The sequence below is a fragment of the Martes martes genome, assembly GCF_963455335.1.
Source record: "Martes martes genome assembly, chromosome: 9".
In the NCBI taxonomy this organism is placed as follows: domain Eukaryota; kingdom Metazoa; phylum Chordata; class Mammalia; order Carnivora; family Mustelidae; genus Martes; species Martes martes.
The window spans coordinates 44,844,072-44,867,117 of NC_137896.1; the positions used below are offsets into that span (position 1 = coordinate 44,844,072).

Below are 23,046 nucleotides of genomic sequence, written 5' to 3' on the forward strand. Positions count from 1 at the left end.
CTTATTGCAGGGTATGAATCTGGCAAGAGCCCTCCATAAGCCCACCCACCACCCCATGGTGTCCTCTCCTTTCCCTTCTCCCTGGGTCCCCTCACGTGCTGTAACCCTTGCCAGCCCAGTCTAAGGCTCCTCACCTTCCCTTTTAACACATGCACACACTCACATGCGGACACACGGATGCACACGTACATATGGAGACAGGCAGACACAGCAGAAATCTGATGTTTTGTTTTATGGTCCTCTACCAGGCATTAAGGCCCAGCAAAGATGGCTCCACCCTGACAATACAGATGCCCTTTTACCAAAAGCATCCCCTAAAGCTTAATTATAGAACTGATTGTGATAATGTCTAATAAGCAAAAGTTTATTATGTTTATAATATTTTTAAAAGATTTTATTTATTTAACAGAGAGAGCGCAAGCGCTCACAAGGAGAGGCAATAGCAAACAGAGAAAGAGGGAGAAGCAGGCTCCCCACTGAGAAGGGAGCCAGATGCTGGGTTCAGTCCCAGGACCCTGGAATCATGACCTGACCTGAAGACAGACACTTAACCGACTGAGCCCCCCAGGGGCCCGTATGTTCATAATATTTCTGAAACTTTTCCAAAATGCAGGGCCTGATTGTATTCCACTTTTGAAAGGTGTAAAGTTGCATGATAGTAAGACTATCACCCTCTGTGTTCTTTTTTGCAGCAGACATTCAAAGCCCTAAATCTGTTGTGTGTGCCTCAGACTGGGGAGCACAACCAGGACCCTAATGAGGACACCCCTTTAGTGACATGTCAGTGCTGATTTAAAAGAAACCCAGGGAGCAAGAGTAAATATTTCTGTTTTCACCCTTCTAGCAAGGATTTTTATCAACGGGAATGTTAAGTTTGGGATCCACAGCTTAATCAAGGAGAAAATGGACGGGAATACTTATGCATTTCACAAAGCACGTCTGCAGCCATAAGTCATGATTCTGGGCTACTAAAAACTCCTTATAGGTTTTGGCTGCTTATCTCTGTTTAAGGGTAGAGAAAACAGCCATTACAAATTCTCTCAGGCTGTCCAGTGCCTCACTGAGGAACTTCGAGGGAAAAAAAAAGGTGGCATGGGAGAGGGAGTAGTTCTGCGAATTAAAGTGGAACAGAATGATGAGGTCTGTTTTGAGGCCGAAGTGGGGGAAAAGGCAAGGGTTTTGCTTGTGAGCCTCAGCTACAATACAGAGGACCTTAACACAGACGGATGGTACCCTACAAAATGTAGCCCATAATTCAAACTGTCAGCTTAATCACACTGTTTCCAGGTAAAGAGAAGGAGCCCTTGTTTCCTGGGTAAAGAGAAGGAGCGTTGTTTGCTGACCCCTGGTCCTCAGCCTGCCGCAGACCGCCCCGCTCTGTTGGCCTTTGTGTCGCCGTCCCCTCCTTCCCTCCTTTTTGGCATTGTGCTCCCTTCAAGTGGCCCCCTGGAAGGGACCACCCAGGGGGCTGCACAATGGGGACCGAGGTAGCCACCAAAACATAGGTTTTGTAAGACAGCCTGTTAAAAGAAAAATACTGTTTAACTATGTATGTGTTTGTCCTTTCTACAACTGTTTTGTGTGGCAAACAAAACCCCATATACAAACTTCACTGTGGCCGCACATACAGCTGTTCCAGCCATCGGGTGTCAGGCTTGAGATAGTCGCTTCCAGTTTATTTTCCCAGGACAGTAATTCTTGATGCGGTTTATATTTACCCGTTTGGATTTATGGTCAGGAAATTTGATATCAAAGCAAACAAATTGCACTGGCTTTATGAAACTATTTTATCAATAGTCCTCAAAGTTGGTGGCTTGGCATTGGTCTCGGATGAAATGTATCTGTAATGCTACTTAACAAAAGCTTGCAGCCCGGAATTCGGTTCTCAATAGCCATTTACACCTCTGTAAAAGGATTAGCTCTGGCCGATTGTTACACTGTTTAAATCTTAATTTGCATCTTTATGGAGGTAGAGCTTCCAGAGACCTCTCTGGTTCTCTGTTGTATTTGTGTACCTATGGGTGGGAGGTCACTGGAGGTTTTCTCTTATTGGTGAAGGTGCTAAATTGCTTCAGGATGACCAGTAAGCTACACAAATTGAATTAGCGTCTCAGGTTTTGACTGACAACAGTCGGCTTTGGTTCGTTAGTTATATTTTGTAGCAGTTGTGGTCTGAGTGTTTGGTACATGAATGTGCACTAGTTAGTTCTATTTAAACTTAAGGATCCTCGGGGTTCTTAGGAGGATTTTAAATGTTCATTGTAGTCAACAAATGCCCATGGGAATGAAATGTAAAACAACCAGAACTGGACAAAATAATGGTTTTAAAAAGTAATCTTTTCTATCAAGACCATGTGTTCTTAGCTTAAAGATCAAAGCCTTCTCACATGTAGGAAGGAAGGTGGGTCAGACCAATGAGGAGGAAGAAGTTGAGTTTCCCAGGCCAGTGTTGCTATAGGCACTAGAATTGGAAGCAAAAGCCGGTTGTGTTGCCCCTTTCCCACCTTTCTGGGTATAATTTATTCCTAAATTACACACTCCTAACCTGTGGACCACCTCTTCAAATGATGCCTTTCCATTGTTGCTCATTTTGGAATGCAGATTTCCTTCCCTAAAACTTTGTTCTAGATGTGACCTGCTCTGGTGCTTTGTGATCCTTTGGTTGCATTAAAAACACAGTAAACATATACCATGAGTTTTTTTAAAGTAACTGTTGTAAATGTTGTAAGCCACTCATTACCGTTTAAGGCCATCAATTACCATACTCTTCTGAGACTATTGTTCCCTAGAGAGGATAGAACCTGAAGGTTGAGCCTGTAGTGCTGCAGCTGCAACACTTGAGTTCTGAGTCCGTGAAAGGCTGACACCCACAGGTGTGGGAGACAGCTACCAGGCAGAGCTAAGGAATAGCTCTGCTCGGTAGCCCTCATGCAGGGTTTTTATTTTTGTTGATGTTTTTGTTTTCCCAAAAAGTAATTCTCAGTTTGCAATACTGAAAGACAAAGCATAGCACCTTTTCTCTCTTCTCCTTTTTTAGACAGAGTGTATATTAATTTGAGTGTTTTCATTAGCCTGGGATGGAACAGTTGTTTTCTTTCACGTCATCTCCAAAATTCTGTGTGACTAAGAGATGAAAATGAAGCTAGGAAACAATTGCTTTCAATTTGACACCCCCAAATTTTATGCAGTATATGCTTTAACCATTGCTGGGTAAAATAAAATACACCTCTTTAAAATTCCATTTGTGTTTGTAGCGATTCCTGGTCAACCAGTAGGTTTGTCCATTTGCTTCACAGAGGACAAACTGGCCCAATGTGTTGATGCTAGGCCAGTCCACACATTCCCCGGGAAAGACTGGACCCAGCCTCATCAGATACATCTCTCCAACGGGAATTATTTTGGTTGGAATGCAAATGGAAGACACAAAAGCTGAGATCTTGAATTCCAACACAGGCAGTGTTTCCATAAGATGTAGTCTTTAATCTTTAGCTCAGAAGTGTTTGAATTCTTGAGTAGAGTTATTTTTAGCAAAGGACTGATGGATATTTTGTCAACTAAAACCAGGTAAAGCTATTAGAAATCCTCAGCACAGACCAACTCATCTTTTAGCCAGAGAAGCTCCTGAGTTTATCTAGAGTAGACCCAAATGCTGTGCAGACAGTACTTCTTACTGATCACTTGTTGCCTAGCCCTGGAAGTGCTGGGCTAGTTTAACAACCACCGTGTAAAACTGAACTGTTGGAATAAGTGGGTCATGAATTTCTCTAATCTGGGTTTGAATCTTGGCCTGTCATTCAACACACAGTGTTGTTAAGTTGTGTCTTCAGTGTCATGCTGAGTGCTATGTGAAACTTAAAATAAGATAAAAATCCACAAGTCCAGTGGCTCTTTCCAACAAGCTTTTGGTTTTGTAGAGCAGACTAAGCAGGCAGGGCGTAACTAGAGGGCAGTTCCATATGATGAAGAATGCTGTCTATATAGTGAGGGCTAACAGAAGTCAGCGATAAGAAAGAGCCCTGAATGAGCTAGTCAGAGAGGGGCCTAGACAAGAGTGAGATGAGCTAGTCAAAGGGAGCCCGACATTTGGATTGCTCAAATTGGAAAAAGACCAGGGTTATGTGACCAGACAGTTGGGTGTCATAAAGCACTGGCACACCAGGCTGGAGGGTGGGGGAGATGCAGTGGCAGCAAGGTGCATTGTTGGTAGAGAATTTAGAAACAAAAGCCCAAAACTGTCTGCTTTCTCCTATCACCATTGTTAAGAATGACAAAGGTAAAATACTCCTCCCGGACAGGAGGCTGTTCCCACCACAACACCCCACACACAGCCTGCCTAGGCACACCAGCATCCCCGAGTGTCTGCTGACTTCCGCAAGCGTGCCTCCATTCTAGAGGAGCTACAGAAACATTGAGCCGTGGTCCTTGTTCTGGGTGTACCACCCGGTTCAGGGAGTCAGACTAAAGCCATTCTAAGCTGAAGACCCCACACTTGCAGGTGGGCTCTGTTTGTCTAGCATAGGATTTAACCTTCTTTTTAATTAATGACCACATTTGCAAATTTGGGAGATGTCCTATGAAAATAAACCTTGTGATGGTGGATTTCTGGCTTCTGTTAAACACTAGGAAGATCATAGTCACTGAGAACCACAGTGGGAGCCGTGAGTGACTATCCCTTTGCTGGAAGCGTAGCCCCAAGCCTTCCACAGTCCCTCCCCCACCAGCCCCCACCTTGGGCAGTTGCTCCCTCCCCTGCCACCGCCACTGGTGCTCTCACATTTCTGTGCTTTCCCCTTGCCGAAGAGAGTACAAGCTCAGTCTCTTGGTTGGCTTGGGGCCTCCGGTTTCCTCCTTTCACCAATAGCAGCAGCCCATGGCCGCCAGGCTAACCTTCTCAAAAACGCTGCTTTTAGGAAACCAGCCATAGCTCAGAAATCTGAAAGGTTTATGGCTGTTTTCTCACCAGAGTTTTACATCAAATTTTATTTCCCATTACAGTTGCCCCTTGAACAACAGATTTGAACTGCACAGGTCCGCTTATATGCAGCTTTTTATCAATAAATACGGTATTATAAATGTGTTTTCTCTTCCTTATGATTTTCTTAATGATTTTTTTCTTTTCTCTACCTTTATAAGCCTATAGCGTATAATACGTATGCAAAATGTGTGTTAACCAACTATGTTGGGGGCTGGGAGCAGTCAAAATTCATATATGGGGGCACCTGGATGGTGCAGTCAGTTAAGCATCTGACTTTTGCTGTTGACTCAAGTCGTGATCTTAGGGTTGTGAAATCAAGCCTCATGTGGGGCTCCATGCTCAGTATGGAGTCTGCTTGAGATTTTCCCTCCATCTCTCTCTGCCCCTCCCACTCGTACATTTCTCTCTCTCTCTCTTTCTCAAATAAATAAATCTTTAAAAATAAATAAATAAATAAATAAATAAGTAAACAAACAAACAAAAGTTATGTATGGCATTTTGACTGTATTGGGCGGGGGCGGAGGTGGTGGTGCCCATAATGCCTGTGTTCTTCAGGAGTCATCTGTACTATCCTATCACCGTCAACAGCAACCCCTTTCTGGCCAAACTTGTCTTCTTGCTGGTCCCCACACCCCTCTTTCCTGGCATTTCCTGACAGCATGGTCCGTGCTGCTTGGAAGCCTGAAGTGTTATCTCCCCTCAGTCTAAATGCTACCTGGCAGAGGCATTCACCATTCCTGATTGTCTGCCCACTGATTGTGAGCTCCCCTTTACATCTCTAAAATTGACTTACTACTAGTGGCCTTGTATTCCCCTTCTGAAGAGCAAGTGTTATTATGGGAATCTAGTGGATGCAAGATAAAGCCTTTCAGGAAAAAATTAGGACCCAGATTTTGCCCAGAAAATGTATTCATAGGTACTTTAAGTGATATGGGCCAGGAGTCTAGAAGATTTTTGGCAGCAGAGCTCAGGAGTAAAAGTCCCAATCTAGGGTCTTGCCCACAGGGACTAAGAATCCAAACTCAGAGTCTAAACAGGAGGTCAGAACTTGGCAAGGAGCTGGGGCACTGACAGTGTGACCCAGAGCCCAGAATAGGTCCCAGATACAGGGGATCGTTTTTATTTCCTGCCCAGAATAAAAGCCTGCATCAGAGTAGGGAGATAGTGGGGGAGGAAAGGGGACTATGCCTGCAGTTGTCTCTCACTCTCCCATACATACGACAGAGCACATCTCCTTTATCCCTGTGGTGTCAGGCATAGAGCTATCAAATGGATCCAGTAACTTAACCAACTATGGAAGTAATTACAAATTAGTAATACTTTGCTAATTAACATATTGCTTCAGGAGTTGCTTCATTTGGGGGAGGGAGGTATATATCAAACATTCCCAACTGTGTTAGAATCATACTTTCCCCAAAATAGACATTTTTAAAAAGGAAGTTACTAGCCAATCTCTTTGGAGGCTAATTGTACCATGACAGACCTAACTAGAAACAGTAGCCAAATTATTAGACTTGGCTGGTCCCCAGTATCCTGGAAGTAGATAATGAAGGCTCAGTCCCTCTTCCCACACCTTCCTGTTCTTACTAAGAATAAAGAAAATTTTATTGTAGTGGGATCCAAGTGGAGAAATAATAGTCATTTTTCTGCATTCAGAAATAGAGGACATAACCTATACTTCAGCCAGCAGTTTGCAATTTCTTAGCAGTGACAATTTAAGTAAATTTCACATGAGTTGTAGAGCTCTAACTTTGTTATGATTGACAATATAAAATTAGCCTTTTCCACTGTTAAGATTATCTAGCATTCCTATCAGTCAGATGCAATGTGGAATGAGATTGCACAGCTTTAGAATGAACAACGTTGAAGTCTTCAAAGGGTTAAAAGTTGTTTCCTCTGATGGATTTAAAACTGCTACATACACACAAACAAGTTTTTCAAACTGCCCCATTTTACATTTTTGTCAAGAGACAGTCTAGTTGCTGCATTTTTATGTCTAGATTATATTACAGATATATTTCAATAAACCACAAGGAACCACCATAGATTCTAGAAGCAGGGGGTCTGTGCTTAAATAAACATCTCATGCAGCACCTGTTTTATTTTATAGGCTCTATAATCACAGTGACATTCTGGAAGAAGACCTTGAAACCTGCGGAGCAGCTGTCCTTCACCAGCTTCCGCGACTCTTATCTGTGGGTGACAGCAGTGAAAAGCAAGTCAGGTATTAATCACTGCTGGGGTGCAATAGCCATTCTTGTTCCAAGATGCTTCCAAACGTGAAGGGTTACAGAGTTGCAGACTCCAAGCTAACCCAGTGGTGACTGGGGTAGATGCTGGTAGTCATCAGTTTAACCTTTTTACCAACTGTAAATCACAATACTCTTACTTCTTTGTAAATGTATCTGTTCCTGTTAATTGGATATATCTACTCAGTCTCTGCTCATAGCAGTGTTTTAAGGGCTTGTTGGGGGGCAGGGAGCGCAGGTAGCCTTTGTCTGGCATATTAGTATACTTTGAGAACAACCCAGGATATGATCCAGTATAACCACCACCTAGAGGGATGCATTCCTCAATGTCCAAGGTCATGCTAGTGACACAGGCCTCTAATTTGTAGGTGTGGTCACTGGACTAGCAGCATCAACAAAACCTGGGAGTTTGTTAGAAACACGTATTCTGGGGCCCCTGGGTCACTCAGTCAGTAAAGCGTCTGCCTTCAGCTCCCGAAGTGTCCTGGAACTGAGCCCCCCATCAGACTCCCTGCTCAGTGGGTAGCCCACTTCCACCTCTCCATCTGCCTGCTGCTCTGCCTACTTGTGTGCCCCCACAAATAAATGAAATTGTTTAAAATTTTTTTTTAAAAATGAAAGAAAGAAACATGTGTTCTCGGGCCCCACCTCAGACCCCCTGAATCAGGAATCTGGAGGTGGGGTTTGGCCATCTGGATTTTAATAAACCCTTAAGGGAACTCTGCTTCTTCAAGTTTGAGAGCCACCATTCCAAAGATATGCCTTAAATTAAATCTGGGATGAGAGGAAGTTAATTATTTGCAGGGTGGTTGGTACATATGAACCATACATAATGCTTGTACATTTTTCCTAAGTCAATGAGAAATCCACTCCATACACTCTACCCACCTTTTAGGCAATGTGGGTTTCTGTTCATGGCCTCAGAAGTTTTGGGACAGTGGGCTACTCACTGAGTTCATAAAATTACAAATGTGTGATGTGTGTAACGGTTTGTCCAGTACTGTCATCTGGTAGGTACCTAATTCATGTGGCATAAATGTTGCCAGTATTCTAACTTTGATTTGTATTTTGGGGATTGACTGTATTTCCTCTTATAAAAATATGTCCTACCATTTACTAGTGGAGAACAGATTATTGCTCAGGCCTGGTCAGCAGATGGGTGTCTGTGAAAGCCCATCTGTAAGGACCTGGTGTGACTGAGAGTACAGGAGGGGCTCTTGGGGTCTGGTTATCTTAGCTCCAACATCATTTTCTCTACCTTTAATGTGCCATGTTCACTGTTTTTTGTTCACTACTTTCTTTAGAGTAGAATTCAGCCTAAGTGTAGTAAGTATGGGATCCCATTAAGGCACGAGAAGTCAGGATAATGGTCTCTAAAAGGGCCTTATTGCAAAACAAGCAAACAAACAAACAAACAAACTTGGCCAATTGAATGGTTCCATTTCACAGACCACAATGAGCTTCACAAGTCCTGAGTGCGTTTCCTTTATCCTCTGCTCTCCACTAGTGGTCCCCAAACTATGGGAAATGTTGGAAATGACCTTCCTAGCCAGTAGCTTTTCAACCTAAAGCAGTAAAGGCAAAATAATCCTCCTCCATGTATTTATCATGTGAAACGAAAGAGCAGTCTTAAAATACTCCTTTACAAGGTGGTGGAAGAAGCTGCCCGGAAGGAGTCTTTCTGCACTATAGGTTGTTCGGTGCTTGTGTGTCGTGAGGCTTTTGACTGGGCCCCTATTTCTTTCTCACTGCCTTTTATATCTGTTGATATACTGTTCAGCATAAACCACAGTTGTGGCATGTGGCATAGGAAGCATATATGCATTTATAATTCTGTGTGCAAACTGACTTGTAGACTAAATGATTCATTGTTTGACTCTCTTAACCTCAGCTGCCAAACTGTGATTGTGGGTGAGAAGATATAGTATCTACATCTACTAGACTAACGTTTGTTATAGTTTCTCAACATGCATGATAGAGCATTGATTTCCATTATGAAAGGTTGCATTTTACGTGACTATTGATCTACAGTTGTGTATAAATCAGCCTTCCCTAAGAATCATCCTTCTTTATGATGAACACAAATTTTAAAATTAATATCTGGAGGCTTCAAGACTGTTTGGTTACCACAATCATTTTTTAAAGCCAGATAAAGAAGTCAGGAATGGTTACTAATGTCAGCGTTATGTTCTGTTACAATTAGAATTGTTGCATGTACTGTGGAAATAGTATGTAACACACACTGATTGTCACTGTTTTGCTGTCTAGCCTTGGAAAAAGTGCCAAGTTTTATAGGACCCGTGAGAGACAAGTAGATCTTTAAATACACGTTCTTTCTAACGGTTTTAACCATGGCATCAGGCTCCCCACTGTCCTCCTTGCTCTAATGACTCCCCTACACCCCTCAACACCCAATAGTTATTGCTGGGCACTCCCCTAAGTTAAATACTCCTGCCTTCTTGGTGATCTCCCCTGGACCAAACTAGTCAATTTGATAAACCATCCCAGAAACACAGATTTGGAAAGAATGATCTGCTTTTGTTCCTTGATTGCTAATGATTCTGATGTCATAGAAGTCTAAGCCAGGCAGAGTGGGAAGCCTCTAGCAAGTTATGAACTCCTTAAAGCCTGTTGAATAGAGCCATGTTTGGTGTGGCTGAAGTCGTGCTTGTGCCCCTGACCAAACCATGGCAATCGACCTCTTTAATCTCATCTGTAGAATAGGACACCTGCCCCATGGCCTATGCTAAAAGGTAATGTAAAGACTTCCAAATTCCTGCTCATAAAATGAAGCATCAAGAAAAGATGAAGAACAGAAAAGAAAAAAGAACAAGACCATTACTATCATCATTATTGATTTTTGTTATATCAAGGATTAAGTGTTCAAAGACATTCATTTGAAAGAAAGGCTTTTTATTACGTAGAGGACTAAGTCACTATTTTAAATAATTATGAACTACTAAAATATGATTCGTGTCATTTGGAGTACTTGATAAAAATTTTTGTTCATCAATGCCTTTGGGAAAACATTTTTTTTTTAAGATTTTATTTATTTACTTGACAGAAATCAGAAGTAGGCAGAGAGGCAGGCAGAGAAAGAGAGAGAGTAGGAAGCAGGCTCCCCTCTGAGCAGAGAGCCCGATGTGGGGCTTGATCCCAGGACCCCGAGATCATGACCTGAGTTGAAGGCAGAGGCTTTAACCCACTGAGCCACCCAGGCGCCCGGGAAAACATATTTTAAGATAAAAATGATCACTTAGTAAGTAGTTTTATCTTATATGATGAGCCATTATGCAACTAATTAATTGTCTCAAATATAGTTTCCCAATTTTGCTCTCAAACTCATGCTGAAAAACTGAGTCAGCTTTATATTGTTTGGATTACAGCATATAAAAACATCTTTATTTTTATTCTGTGTTCAGAATAAAAATCAAGATGTTTATTAATTTGCCTGCGTTTAAAACTTTGATCAATTACCAAGCTGTTATAAATCAGTTGTGGTTAGGAAGCATAGGTGCATTTGTGTTAATTGCAGTTTTCTGACTGGAAGCCATTCTAAATATATGAAATTAATTATAGATTCAATTTTCTTCTTTTGTTGTATTTTTAACTAGAGGAGTATATCATTTAACTGACACCAAACTTTGTTTTCTCTCTGTGGCACCGACATTACAAATCTTCAACAAAAGTGCATAAAAAAGAGGAATATAAGGCCTTTGTTTAAGGCCTTTGTACCACTTTGCAGATTTTCTGATTTGGTGTATTTATGTAGAACCATGGACAGTACTTCATGCAAAAACAGCCATGGCTCTTGCATTTCTTGCCCAATTGATCCTGAAATAAATCTGCAGAAAAGCCTGTTTTTGTGCTTCAAGATTTGGCTTAGCTGTTCCAAAGTCACAGATTCTAGGTGCTGTAACTCCTTCAGTAGTTCATTTGCTGTTTGGCCTCGTGCAGGTTGATTAATGGTTTTGTCCTTTTGCGACGTTTGTACAGTAATTGTGGGAAACCTTAGCTAGTTCTTCATCCCAGGACCCGAAGAATGGTTCTAGTTGGTGGGGTTATTAGTAGCCAGAGTCTTGCCTTGGTTTCGCCTCTGCAGAAATCATGTGTGTCAATCTCCTGAGAAACTGGTCTCTGATCGTTTAATGTAATTCATCCGAATTCAACTTATTTTCAGGTTTAATTCAACCTAACTAAACATGCTTTCAGACCAGAAACACAGTTGACTTACTCATTATAAGAAATGGAACAGCTGAGTAGATGAGAATTTGCTCATGTCCTGTGAGTACATTTTCCCAGTAGGGAAATCTATTGTGAAACCAAATGCAGATGGTTGTTCCTTCATTTGTATAGAATCAGAACAAAGGAACTGGGTGGCATTATGACTTCAGTGAAGTCTGGAAGAAACGAAGAAATTCAAGTTGCTGAAGGGGCTTTCTGCCAAACCAGCCAGAAAATTTGGAATCATTTTGGGAAGTTTTTAAAGAAGTTTAAGGATCCCCATGACACATCCTACTTTAGGCACGTCTTGGTTAAGTCAAGCAAAGATTATAACAATTAAGATTCATTAAAGAAAGGTCTCAATTGTACATAGCCTTACTTCCCCACCCCCAAACATGTTATTATGAAAATTTCCAAACATAAAGAAAAATAAAGGAAACTGTACAGTGAGCCCTATATCTACCCCTCAGATCTACCATTGATATGTTATTACACACCTGTATCTGTCTGTCTTTCCATCCTTCCATCCATCTCTCAATCTCAATCTCTTATTTTTATGCATTTGCAAGTAGTTACAGGCACTAATACACTGGGTTTCTTTTTTTTTTTTTGTAACTTTTTACTTTGAAATTTTAAAAAATTCACAAGAGCAAATATAACAACATAATGAAATCCCATGTATTTATAACTGTGTCCTACCAATTGTCAACATTTTTTTAGTCTTTCTCCTCCCCTACACTTTTTTCTTGAGTCATTTAAAACAGAAAACATATTTCATTTATAAATACAAATACTTATCTTTCTAACAGATAAGCATTTAATACATTACTATTTAACAAGATTCCTTATCTAATACCTATTCTTTGAGAATTGGCCTTGATTGTCTCAAAGTCTTTTTATATTTAATTTGTTTGAAAAAGGATCCACATGATGCTACCCATGAACTGGTGGTTCAATCCAGATACAAGATGACAAGACAACGTCTTTGGTGGTGGTCCCTCTGTTATACATCTGCAGGCAGCATGAGATGGCTGGGTTCAAGTGTTGGCACACTGATGACTTTAATAGGACATTTACCACTACGCAGTTTTCACAAAATTATCATTTCTCGGATGCATTCATTAATTTGGACTTACAGAATGGTGACTAATTCATTTGTTGTGCATATATTAGTTGGAAGAATTTTGCCCATCAACTTCCTGGTAATCCTGAAATGCATTTTTTTGACCAAAAGGGTGGAACAAATGATTCTGTCCCTTTACTTACCAATTTTCAGAATAAGTTGTTGCCCTAGCAACCTCCAAAGGTTTCTTGGTTGGTTGGTTTATATTATTAATTGTGGTAAAAACACACACAGAAAGAAAACAAAACAAAACACACACACACACACAGCAAAAGTTACCATCTTAACCATTTTTTTAAAGATTTCATTTATTTGTTTGAGAGCAAGAGAGAGAGAGAATGAGAGTAAGGGAGAGAGAGCATGAGTGGGGGGGGGGGGGGATGGAAGGAGAAGCAGACCCCTTGCTGAGCCCAGAGCCCAATGCAGGGCTTGATCCCAGGACCCTGGACTGTGACCTGAGCTGAAGGCAGATGCTTAACTGACTGAGCCATTCACGTGCTCCCCATCTTAACCAATTTCAAATGTTCAGTAGCACTGAGGACATTCACATTGTTGGGCACCAGATCCGCAGTACTTTTTCATCTTAAAAAACTGAAACTCTACACCCATTAAACAGCTCTCCATTTCTCCCTCCAAGCCCCTGGCAAGCACCATTCTGCTGTTTCCATGAATTTGACCATTTTAGGTACCTAATATAAGTCGGATCCTCCAGTATTTGCCTTTTTGTGACTAGCTTATTTACTTTAGCATAATGTCCTTAAGATTTATGCATGTTGCCGCATGTGGTAAGACTTGCTTCCTTTTTTAAGGCTGAATCCAAAGGTTCTTATTCTTTTCAAAGCTTCCTTACTTTTTTTGTTATTTTTTTAAAATGAACTCGTGATTTTCGTATATCTGCTGTGTGTCAGTCCATTGCAGTCATTATTCTTTTTGGTGTTCACTTTGTCTCATCTGGGGCCAGTAGGATCCCCTTCACAGTAGCCTTTGAGGCCTTTAGACATGACTCAGTAGTCTCTGAGAGCTTTCTCTGTGATGCCAGTGTGTTCCAGGCTCATCTTGTCCATCTCCTACCCCAGAGGTGTACTACATGCCATGGTCTGGGCATATAATTTAGGCTCCCTTTTTAACTCTTTCCTAATATTATCTTAATGCTTTTTAATTACAAGTAGACCGTAGTAAGAGTATAACAAGGATAAACTGATTTTGAGCATAAAATGTGATCAGTTTTTTTAACCACATGTAAGAGGAGCTTGACCATCTATGCTGTGATTTGAAACCATGCCTATATACTAGAACCACTCTGTCTGTGAGCCTTAAAAAAAGTCCTAACAGCCAGGCCACACCCCAGTCCAGTTGTACTAGATCCTTTGGGGTGGCACCAGGCACTTAGATTTTGCAAAGCTCCCCAGGTAGTTCCTCTGGGCAATCAAAGTTGGGAATGCTCATTTAGCAGTGAACTCATAACCAAAGTAAATGGAAAAAAAAAAAAAGATACCTGGACCCTGGAAATTATCTTAGTCCTGAATATACTAGGTTCCAGACTTTTCTGGATAAACTGTCCTTTGCTGACTTGACTGTGGCACCTCTAAAAATGAAGGAATCTCCTAGGTAATACAGTACGGCCAGTCCTTAATGTTCTCCCCTTTCTGTTTTATAGATCTGAACAAGCAGCAGCAGCAGCTTTATTGAGGGCACACTTGGGTCAGCGTGTTGCCACCTTGCAAGAACATGATAATTCTATCAGAGAAGAGGTAGCTAAGCCATCTGAAGTTTTCCCAGTCAAAAATATGGACCAGATGACAAGGGTCAGTAATATTTACTTTTTTGAAAAATAAGTTTAAAGTTTATGCAAAGGATTATTTGTAGAAATAGTCACATGCTTAACAATGGTTAAAATATTTTAAAAAAATGTTCCATAATAAGTGAGGTTTTGTGATTGGTTTGCTTGCACGTTAGGCCTTTTGCACAGAGTTTTGTGTAGGAATCTCAACTTCTCCATACAGTTAATTCAGATCCTGGAGGTGACCTAATTAGACACAACTAGCACAACATTTTTTGAAGAACTTAGAAGCATCTTATAGCATTCTGGTTTTCTTTCTCCACTCCATACTTTAAAAGTACTGAACAGTCATAAATATTAATTCAGCAAATACGTATTGATCCACCTCTGTACACAGGTACCAGACCAGATCCATTGGCGAGAAATAAATAAAATTGTAGCATCTCCTTCTGGGGAATGGCATAGTGGGATGTGTGCAATAAGAGAATAGCAGAGGCTATGGGCCTTCAGAAAAAGGAGCCAAGCCATCCAGAGATCCAATGAGGGCAGACTTTATAGCAGAGGGAGTAGAGAGGTATGAGATGACCCTTAAAAGAGAGACAGAATTTTAATAGACTGAGTGCAGGTGGGTGTATCAGGAAGGTGATGGCAGGGGCAACAGGGAAGTGCTGTTGGGAGCCAAAGAACAGACCCAGGAAGTAGAACCGAGCTCTGGTCCTTCTGGCTGGAGGGCAGGCTCCAGGCTGGGGTGGTGGGCGAGAAGGTCCTGGGTGGTCATGGGCCCTGTGTGCAGCATCCATCCAGCACAAGTGGGGAGTTTGTGTTTGGTTTAGCAGACCCGGAAAGCCCTAAGAGTTTTTTAAGCAAGGAATCGTCTGAGGGAGAGTGTGAAGATGCTGAACAGATGGAGTAGATCCCCAAGGAGAGCGAGAGAGGACCCAGAATCCCAGGTCTAGAGCATGCCCAGTGTAGTCTTCATTATTCTCTAGAAGGCCATCTATTCAGAGAGATGGCGCTTCTTCTAAGTTTAATGTCTTGTCACTGTGTCTTGTTTCAAAGTGTGTTTTCTCATCTTCAGTGTAGGGTCTTCTGGCTTTGATCTTTTCTTAAGTTCGTATTTGTATCATGTTCAGAGTTCAAGGACTTGACACATGCCCCTCCTGGAGGCAAGCCTTGCCACCTCAGCACTGAAGTCACACACCACTGTCACTGTGCAGTCGAGTCTCTGCCATCACTCCCTTCCCCTTTCAGAGCACCTTCAGTCCTCCAAGCCCCCCCTTCCTTGCCTCTATCTTAACTAAAGTAAAAAGAGAGGAGAAGGATTTTTTTAAGGATTTCAAACGTACACACATAGAATGATGTAATGAACTTAATAGTCCCATGCCTGTCCAAGTTCATGTGTGTTGTTACCATTGCACCAGATTTGTTTCAAACCTCACCTCTGCTTCCTTCTTCCTACCAAACCTGCCATCACCCTATGCCTCCCCTTCCTCCTCCTACTTGCTTCCTTCTGAAATCACTATTGCAGTTACAGATACAGCTCCCATGTTTCTCTCATGGATCCCATTTCCCTTTTCACAGATAATCTTGGATGTATCCCCGTTGCACACATTTGCATTTTGCTGCATTTTGTGTGATTCAGTAAATAAAGAACGATATTCTTTAGGAAAAACAGAACCTGTGTTTCTTAGGTCCATTCCATACCTGTTGATAAATGTGGTTCTTAAGAAGAATTTTGTTCTCAGGTTTTGTTGTCCATTTTATTCAGTACTATTTTATATAACAACATTGTTTCCCATTCATTCCATTCACTACAAGTACTTCACATTTCACCCACATCAAGGGTGACAGAAGTATTGGTATACTTCCCTTTGCTATCTAATCATCTTGTTATTTAATTTGTTGATAGTAGAACACATATTTCAAGTTCCAGACTACCAATTCACTCATAATTTTTCAAATAAAAACTCCAGTATTAATGGGAAGGGGGCTGCCTGATTAAAAACTTAGGAACCAAATGATATTCTGCCTCCCCTAGTATGCTTTTTGTTCCTTTTTAAATCACTGTGATCTCATCTTTGTGACAATCATAAAAGCTACCAACAAATTAATGATGACATCTGCCCTTAAAAGTAGAAGTAAGTGAGACGTTTCTGTTAGTTTGGAACTGAAGAAATGCAAAACCCTAAAGAACCATGTTACCAAAATGACATGAGCAAGACAAGCCTTGTGAACTTTACAACAAAATGCTTTTGTGAATTCTAGGACTGCTTTGTTTTACACAGTCATCCTGTCACAATGAACAAAATTTCAAGTGTCTTCGAGTTGTTTCTCTGCATCGAAACAATATACACATTTAGTATATGGGTTATATATTTCTCCATAGATAGAAATCATAAAACTAAGAGATTTTCAAAATTTAAGAAAGCTCTACTAGAAATTACTTGGTGAAGAATCTAATGAAGCTCAGAAATATTTACTTTGATCTCTTGGGTAAATGGCTAATTAAACAGCCACATGTAAATGATGTTTACCTGTGGGTCCCTTTGCTGTCAGCTGGAGTCAATCCTGTCTCTTGAGTAAATACATCATTAAAGCCGCCGAAACTCAGATTATGTCCCCTCGAGACCAGATAAGATCCACAGCACCTGCATAACCTATTAGGTAATTACATAATTGAGCTGCATGCTTTTAAATCAGAAAAATTTGTAATTTATGTGGAAAAAAGAATGAGTTGGGTGCTTCATTAAAACACTAAGTGTCTTAATACTCCTTTTTTCTTACGTGATGCCTCTTTCTGCCGGGAGAACTCTTCCAGGCAAAGCAGAGTGGCTTACTGGTGTCACCCGCAGAGCAGGTCAATCATGTCCCCCACCACACATGCACCGCCAGAGAGACATGTGACTGGTCACAGAAATCCCTTCACCTCTCCCTAAATGATGGACAGGATTTTTGATCTTATCTCTTGAATACATGTTTGCTGGCTTATATGAATACTTTCCCGTTTCTTTTAATTGCTACATAGATAAAAACCCCCTTTCCCATAACCTTTCCTCTTCCCCTCCTATAACTTAGATATAACTTAAGAGCATTTTGCTTTAACTTGTGAAAAATTACTTCCAGTGTGTAAGAGGAGGGTCCTTGAGGAAGATCAATTAAATCTGTGTATTAGGAGAAAATATCACCTGATTTTTTTAAAATTTTCTTGTTTTTTTTTTGTATCTGCATTAATAGCACTGATTTATGTATAGAAGAGAATTTAATTTTACTAAATGCTTTCACATTTACCTTCTCTTTATATTTGTAGCACCCATCACAGAAACCGGCCTCTTTCATGGATAGCATACGTTTAAAAAAAAAAAAAAAAAAGCTAGCAGGGAAAAAAAAACACCTCCAAATTTGGAATATTGAGATAAGCAAAAAGAATAAAAGATAATTTTCCATTGGAATTGCAGCATGTGGTTTTTAATATTTAATATATTGACAAACATGGGCTGTACTGTTGGTACAAAGCTGCTTTTTTTCCCACTTGTCATAAGTAGAGTTCCCTTCATATCATCCCATGTTCTTCTACATCATTTCAAATGGCTGTACAGAGATCCCCATATGGATACTCCAGTCTCTTTTGTTTTTAATTGTTCCTCTAGTAAAAAATATTTCAAAGAACATCTGGGCCATTCAGTTTTTACAGCTGTCCACACTATTCCCTTAGGATGAATTTCTAGATATGGAATTGTGAGGTCAGAAGGTACATGCATCTCTCACACTGTAGCTATGCACCAGTACGTCTCACACTGGAAGGGTCATCAGTTACAAGGAATGAATGAAAATGTGATTTCCCTGAGCTTTTTATGAAACTGGATACTATTGACTTTTTTTTTTTTTTTTTTTTTGGAGCATCAAGATTGAGAAGTACAAATGACATCCAATTTTTTTTTGTTGTTCATTTGACCTTTATATTACAATTGAGGTCAAATTTTCCCCTACCTATTTGTTAGCCATTTGTATTTCTTCTTTAATAATTTGCAGGTTCATGTTCTTTGCTCATTTTTCTATTAGGTTAGTAATTTTTTTCTTATTGACTTATAAGAACTTTTTTTTCCCCTATAAATTGGTGTAATTTGTTGCAATTTATTTTGAACAGTTTGATTTCCTCCTTTCATTTCTTTTAATGGTGTTTAGGACATAATGTCTTTTCCAGTAATACATTCATCTATCTATCTATGCATGTGAATATCACACTTGATTGTTTCTGGATATAAATTAAGAGATGACTCTCGGGGTTCTAGACCTAGCAGGATCCATATTGAAACTGAACTTTGAGAAAAATTCTAGTATATTGAACCAATAACTCTAGGTGTCCTGCTGAGTATAATTCACAGGATGATTTATCTTTTATGAGATCTGAAATGTGGGGGCACCTGTGGGTGGCTCCTTCGTTAAGCAGCTACCTTCAACTCAGGTCATGATCCCATGGTCCTGGGGTCCAAGCACTGCATAGGGCTCCATGCTCTGTGGAGAGCCTGCTTCTCCCTCTCCCACTCCCCTTGCTTGTGTTCCCTCTCTCGCTGTCTCTCTCTTTCTCTTTCTCTGTCAAATAAATAAATAATCTTTAAAAAAAATAAAAATAAAAAGTAAGATCTGAAATGTAGAGATATCACCACCAGTCATTCTTCAAACAGTGTGTGCCTTGGCATTGAATTTCCCTTTTGCCTGGCTCTGGGGAAGGCAGAAAAGTGAGAGACTAGCTTATTGATATTGACTTAAGCATCAGACTTAAACAGTGACAGTCTCCATCGCCCTCCTGGGCTCAAAGTGTATGCAATCAAAGAGAGCCTTTATTAGCTAACGGATAAGTTGTAACCCAGGCATAGTCCATTCATAAGCACCATTAGGAGGCCGATAGGAAAAGTTGTTGTCTGGTGGCATTTTGCACATAGAGAGCTCCAATTTGCAGAGCCCATTCAGTCCCAGCGTGAGCTATGTAAAGCAGCTTGTTCACTCTTCTCTGGGCTTTTGTTCCTGTGCAGGTATGGGTTAGTGTTGTAGCCTGTAGTTAGTGTTGTAGCTCCTTCAAGTCGGGGGCTTCCTTAAAAATATGCCTTTCTAAAAGGTCTGCAAACAATACAGCTTGAGAATGTATTACAGATGTTTCTCCCAACTCTGCCAAACTTGTTTTTGACTCAAAACCTTCTGACTATTCCTTATCTGAGGCTGGTGTTTCTTACTGTGCTGCTTATCATTATTCCCTGCTTGTTGGGGCCTTATATTGTGGATTCCTTTACCGATGACCCACTGGGCACATCTGCTGTTCTCTGTTGGCTCCATGGCCCACTAAAGCCAAGCCAGCCATTCTCCTATAGTAATTTGACCTTCTATCAAAATCATTACAGATAAAGAAAACTCATCTTTGAGAAATTATCTATAGAATTATCTTAGAAGATGAGTCCTTTTATACATGTCTCTATCAAAAAAGTAAGAGAAGTCCTAGAGAAAGGAGTATTGAGTAGTGAAGATCATTTATCTTCATTTGTGAAATACATGAAATAAATAAAGACCTGCAGTATGCCCACCACTCTACTTACCTCGCCCTAGTCAAAAAAAAAAAAAAAAAAAGAAAGAGAAGAGGCTCAGTGTAGAACTGTCGGCAGGGCTCATATGGGTATTAAGCATAGAAAGACTTATTATTAGAAAGACATTCAATATTAATATAGCATTTTATTTTGAGGACCAGTTGGAACCCAGCTACAGCAAAAGAAGGTCTCCTATGAAAAGGGATGCACAAAGCTTTGAGATAAATTGTGTGTCATCATTGAGGGCCTAACAAGTAATCTGAGTCACTGGCAACCCCAGTTTCTGTTGTCTTCAAATTCTACAGCACAAAGTGCAGGAAGTTGCAACAGTCCTTGAATAATTTTATTCTTGAGATATATGTGAAGACAGGCCATTATGAAGTCATGCCAAGAAATTATTAGTTACAGCTATTGCATAAGGTAAGATGTGGAAGAAATACATCTTTGAGGGATATTCAGATGTTTGGAGTATTTTACTATCAGAAAAAGAAAACTGCAGCTTTCTTTTTTTTTTTTTTTCAAGATTTTTATTTATTTAGTTCACAGAGAGAGAGATCACAAGTAGGCAGAGAGGCAGGCAAACCAGGCTCCCTGCTGAGCAGAGAGCCCAATGTGGGGCGCAATCCCAGGACCCTGAGACCATGACCTGGGCCAAAGGCAGAGGCTTAACTCACTGAGCCACCCAGGCGCCCCAAAACTACGGCTGTCAATATAGATTCTGGGCCAATTCTTTTTGTTCATATTCTTCTTCTTCTTTTTTTTTTTTTAAGATATATTATTTATTTATTTGACAGAGATCACAAGTAGGCAGAGAGGCAGGCAGGGGGTGGGGGAAGCAGGCTCCCTGCTAAGCAGAGAGCCCAATGCAGGGCTTGATCGCAGGACCCCAAGATCATGACCTGAGCCAAAAGCAGAAGCTTAACCCACTGAGCCACCCAGGCACCCCTTTCTTTTCACATTCTAAAATGCTTTTACATAGCCAGGATTATTGGGCACAGAGAATTGGAGCTTAACTTTCTGTGGGAACAGACTAGATCAGAATGGGCGGAGATCTAGAAATGAGACATGCCAGGCTGGTCCAGAGACCACACTGACAGTTGAAAGATGGCAGTTCAAGGACGTGGTCCTCCTACTCTTCATACCTCTCTTCCTGGACAGATTCTGGAAGCAGATGCGGTGCAGTGGTCCATGTAGGCAGCTGGGATCGGGGCACTGTTGCAGCCAGTGACGGGAACTAGCCTTGGCCTGAGCTTCAGAGGCAGGACTTTATACCCGAATCCTAGTCTGCAGGGATACTGTGCAGATCACCCCAGTACAGAGATACTACCATTGGAGTAAGATTCAGGACTAATTTAAACAAATGGAGGAAAAGCACCTAGTTACTAGAAGTGGACCATAGACAGGTCTTGGCTGCAAGTCTAACTTGATGCCAAGTCCCTTGACCAAGGAGACTAGAACTCCTTTATTCCCCTCCAGTCAGCTGCTGCAGCCCCTAGAATGGGTGCAAGTTCAAGAGGCCAGCTAATGCTAGGGAGGGCAGAAGGTAAGAGCCTTGCAGGGATGTCAGGACCCATGGCAGTGACCTCCAAGTATGTTCCAGGCAAACTCAACAAGGATAGATCTTCCATATTCTGCCTCAGTGATTCTCCCTGTCAAGGTATCTTCACCTTCTTTCATATTAATCACAAGGAAAGATTATTGTCTTCCCTCCTCTTCCCCAGATAATTACAGTGGTACACTGCTTTGTGCTTAGACTAAAGATGACCTGTAATGTTTTGTCCAGTCCCACTCTTCATATTAACTTGTAGAGTCTCATGTTCGTTTCCCATGGATTGGGTTGGACACTGCCCTGTCGTCAGATACCAGTGATAGGTCAGCACCACCACCTAGGTTTTCTCTGCAAAAAGCCTGGGCAAATCACCACTTACAAGTAGGAACTGAGAGAGAAACCTACAGTCTAGAAGGAGGCGATGTCTTCACTGGTTACCTCTTGTTACCAGTATATTCGTATTCCTCAGGAGGAGAGTACTGACCTGGAAATGAATAGACGGGAGTATTAACTTGTCCTTTTAATTGCCATTTGTTCTCTACCTCTCAAGTTAGCCGTGATGAAATCTGTGCCCACCTGCCTGCCCACGAGACATGAGGTGATATGGGTAAGACAGTACAGGGCCCTTTGAAAACAGATAGGCAGTGTGGCAGGCCAGTTTCCTGAGCTCCCAGCAGACTGAGGGGCAAAGTGCGGAGTGTCTTTATCCTTGATTAAAGGTGATGATTTAGAATAAAGTTAGTTCTCTTTTTGCTTTCATGTATCCTCCTCAGCCATGAAGTTTTTCTGCAGTCTTCCCATTTGGGGAAGTTCAGGGTCATTTCTAGAAAGATGGGGATACCTCAAGGTCACATTCTTCCAGATCTCTTTCTCATTCCAAATCAACCATCTTCCATGCCTGAAAATCAGATTCATGCAGTGAAAGATAAATCTTGGATAAACCAGCCCAGATTAATGGAGGTGGTCACATCTCATATACATACTTTACGAGTCAAAGAACACTTCTGCATTCCATAAGTCCTCAAAGAAGGTATCACAAGTGCAAGTTGTTGTAAAAAAATTATGCTGGAAAATAATCAGATGTTGTCTCATCTTGAAGATATTTTAATTTCAGTTAAATGTCAGGAAGCAAATTAAACCCCAAGTAAAGCTTAACCTAACATTACTTTTGAAGGCTGGGTTTTTGAGACCAAGGGTAATGTGGTTAGAGTTTGTTTTTATTTCTTTGTGCTTTCTTTTAAACACTCTAGGCAACAGCATTATTGAAAAAAGCCCTTACAGAAGAGTGTGACGATAGGTCAGCTATTCACAGTAATGAATCATCTTGCAGCTTGCCATCCATTCTGAATGACAATAGTGGAATAAAGGAAGCCAGACCCGCTCAGTGGCTCAACAGTGTTCGTACAAAGGAACAAGGTAGCTATTGCTATAAATTCTGTCCACAGAAAACATGCATTTAGAGTCAACCCAACACCCTCTTTCTCAGGGTATTGCCTATAAAATTAAGCTGACTAGAGAATACTTCTGATTTTAATATGCATGATATGTTCTTTGTTTTATACCACCTCTTAGG

General features: G+C 40.9%; 1 protein-coding gene across 2 annotated transcripts in view; it reads left to right on the top strand.

Moving 5' to 3' along the window:
* Window positions 1–23,046, top strand: part of KIZ (kizuna centrosomal protein) — a 125,276-nt gene that overhangs the window by 70,799 nt on the left and 31,431 nt on the right. For both annotated transcript variants that reach the window (XM_080812712.1, XM_080812713.1), the window contains 3 exons: window positions 7,086–7,199; window positions 14,229–14,376; window positions 22,724–22,889. In XM_080812712.1, the coding sequence (XP_080668838.1) occupies window positions 7,086–7,199; window positions 14,229–14,376; window positions 22,724–22,889 (428 nt within the window). The remainder of the gene's footprint in view (window positions 1–7,085; window positions 7,200–14,228; window positions 14,377–22,723; window positions 22,890–23,046) is intronic.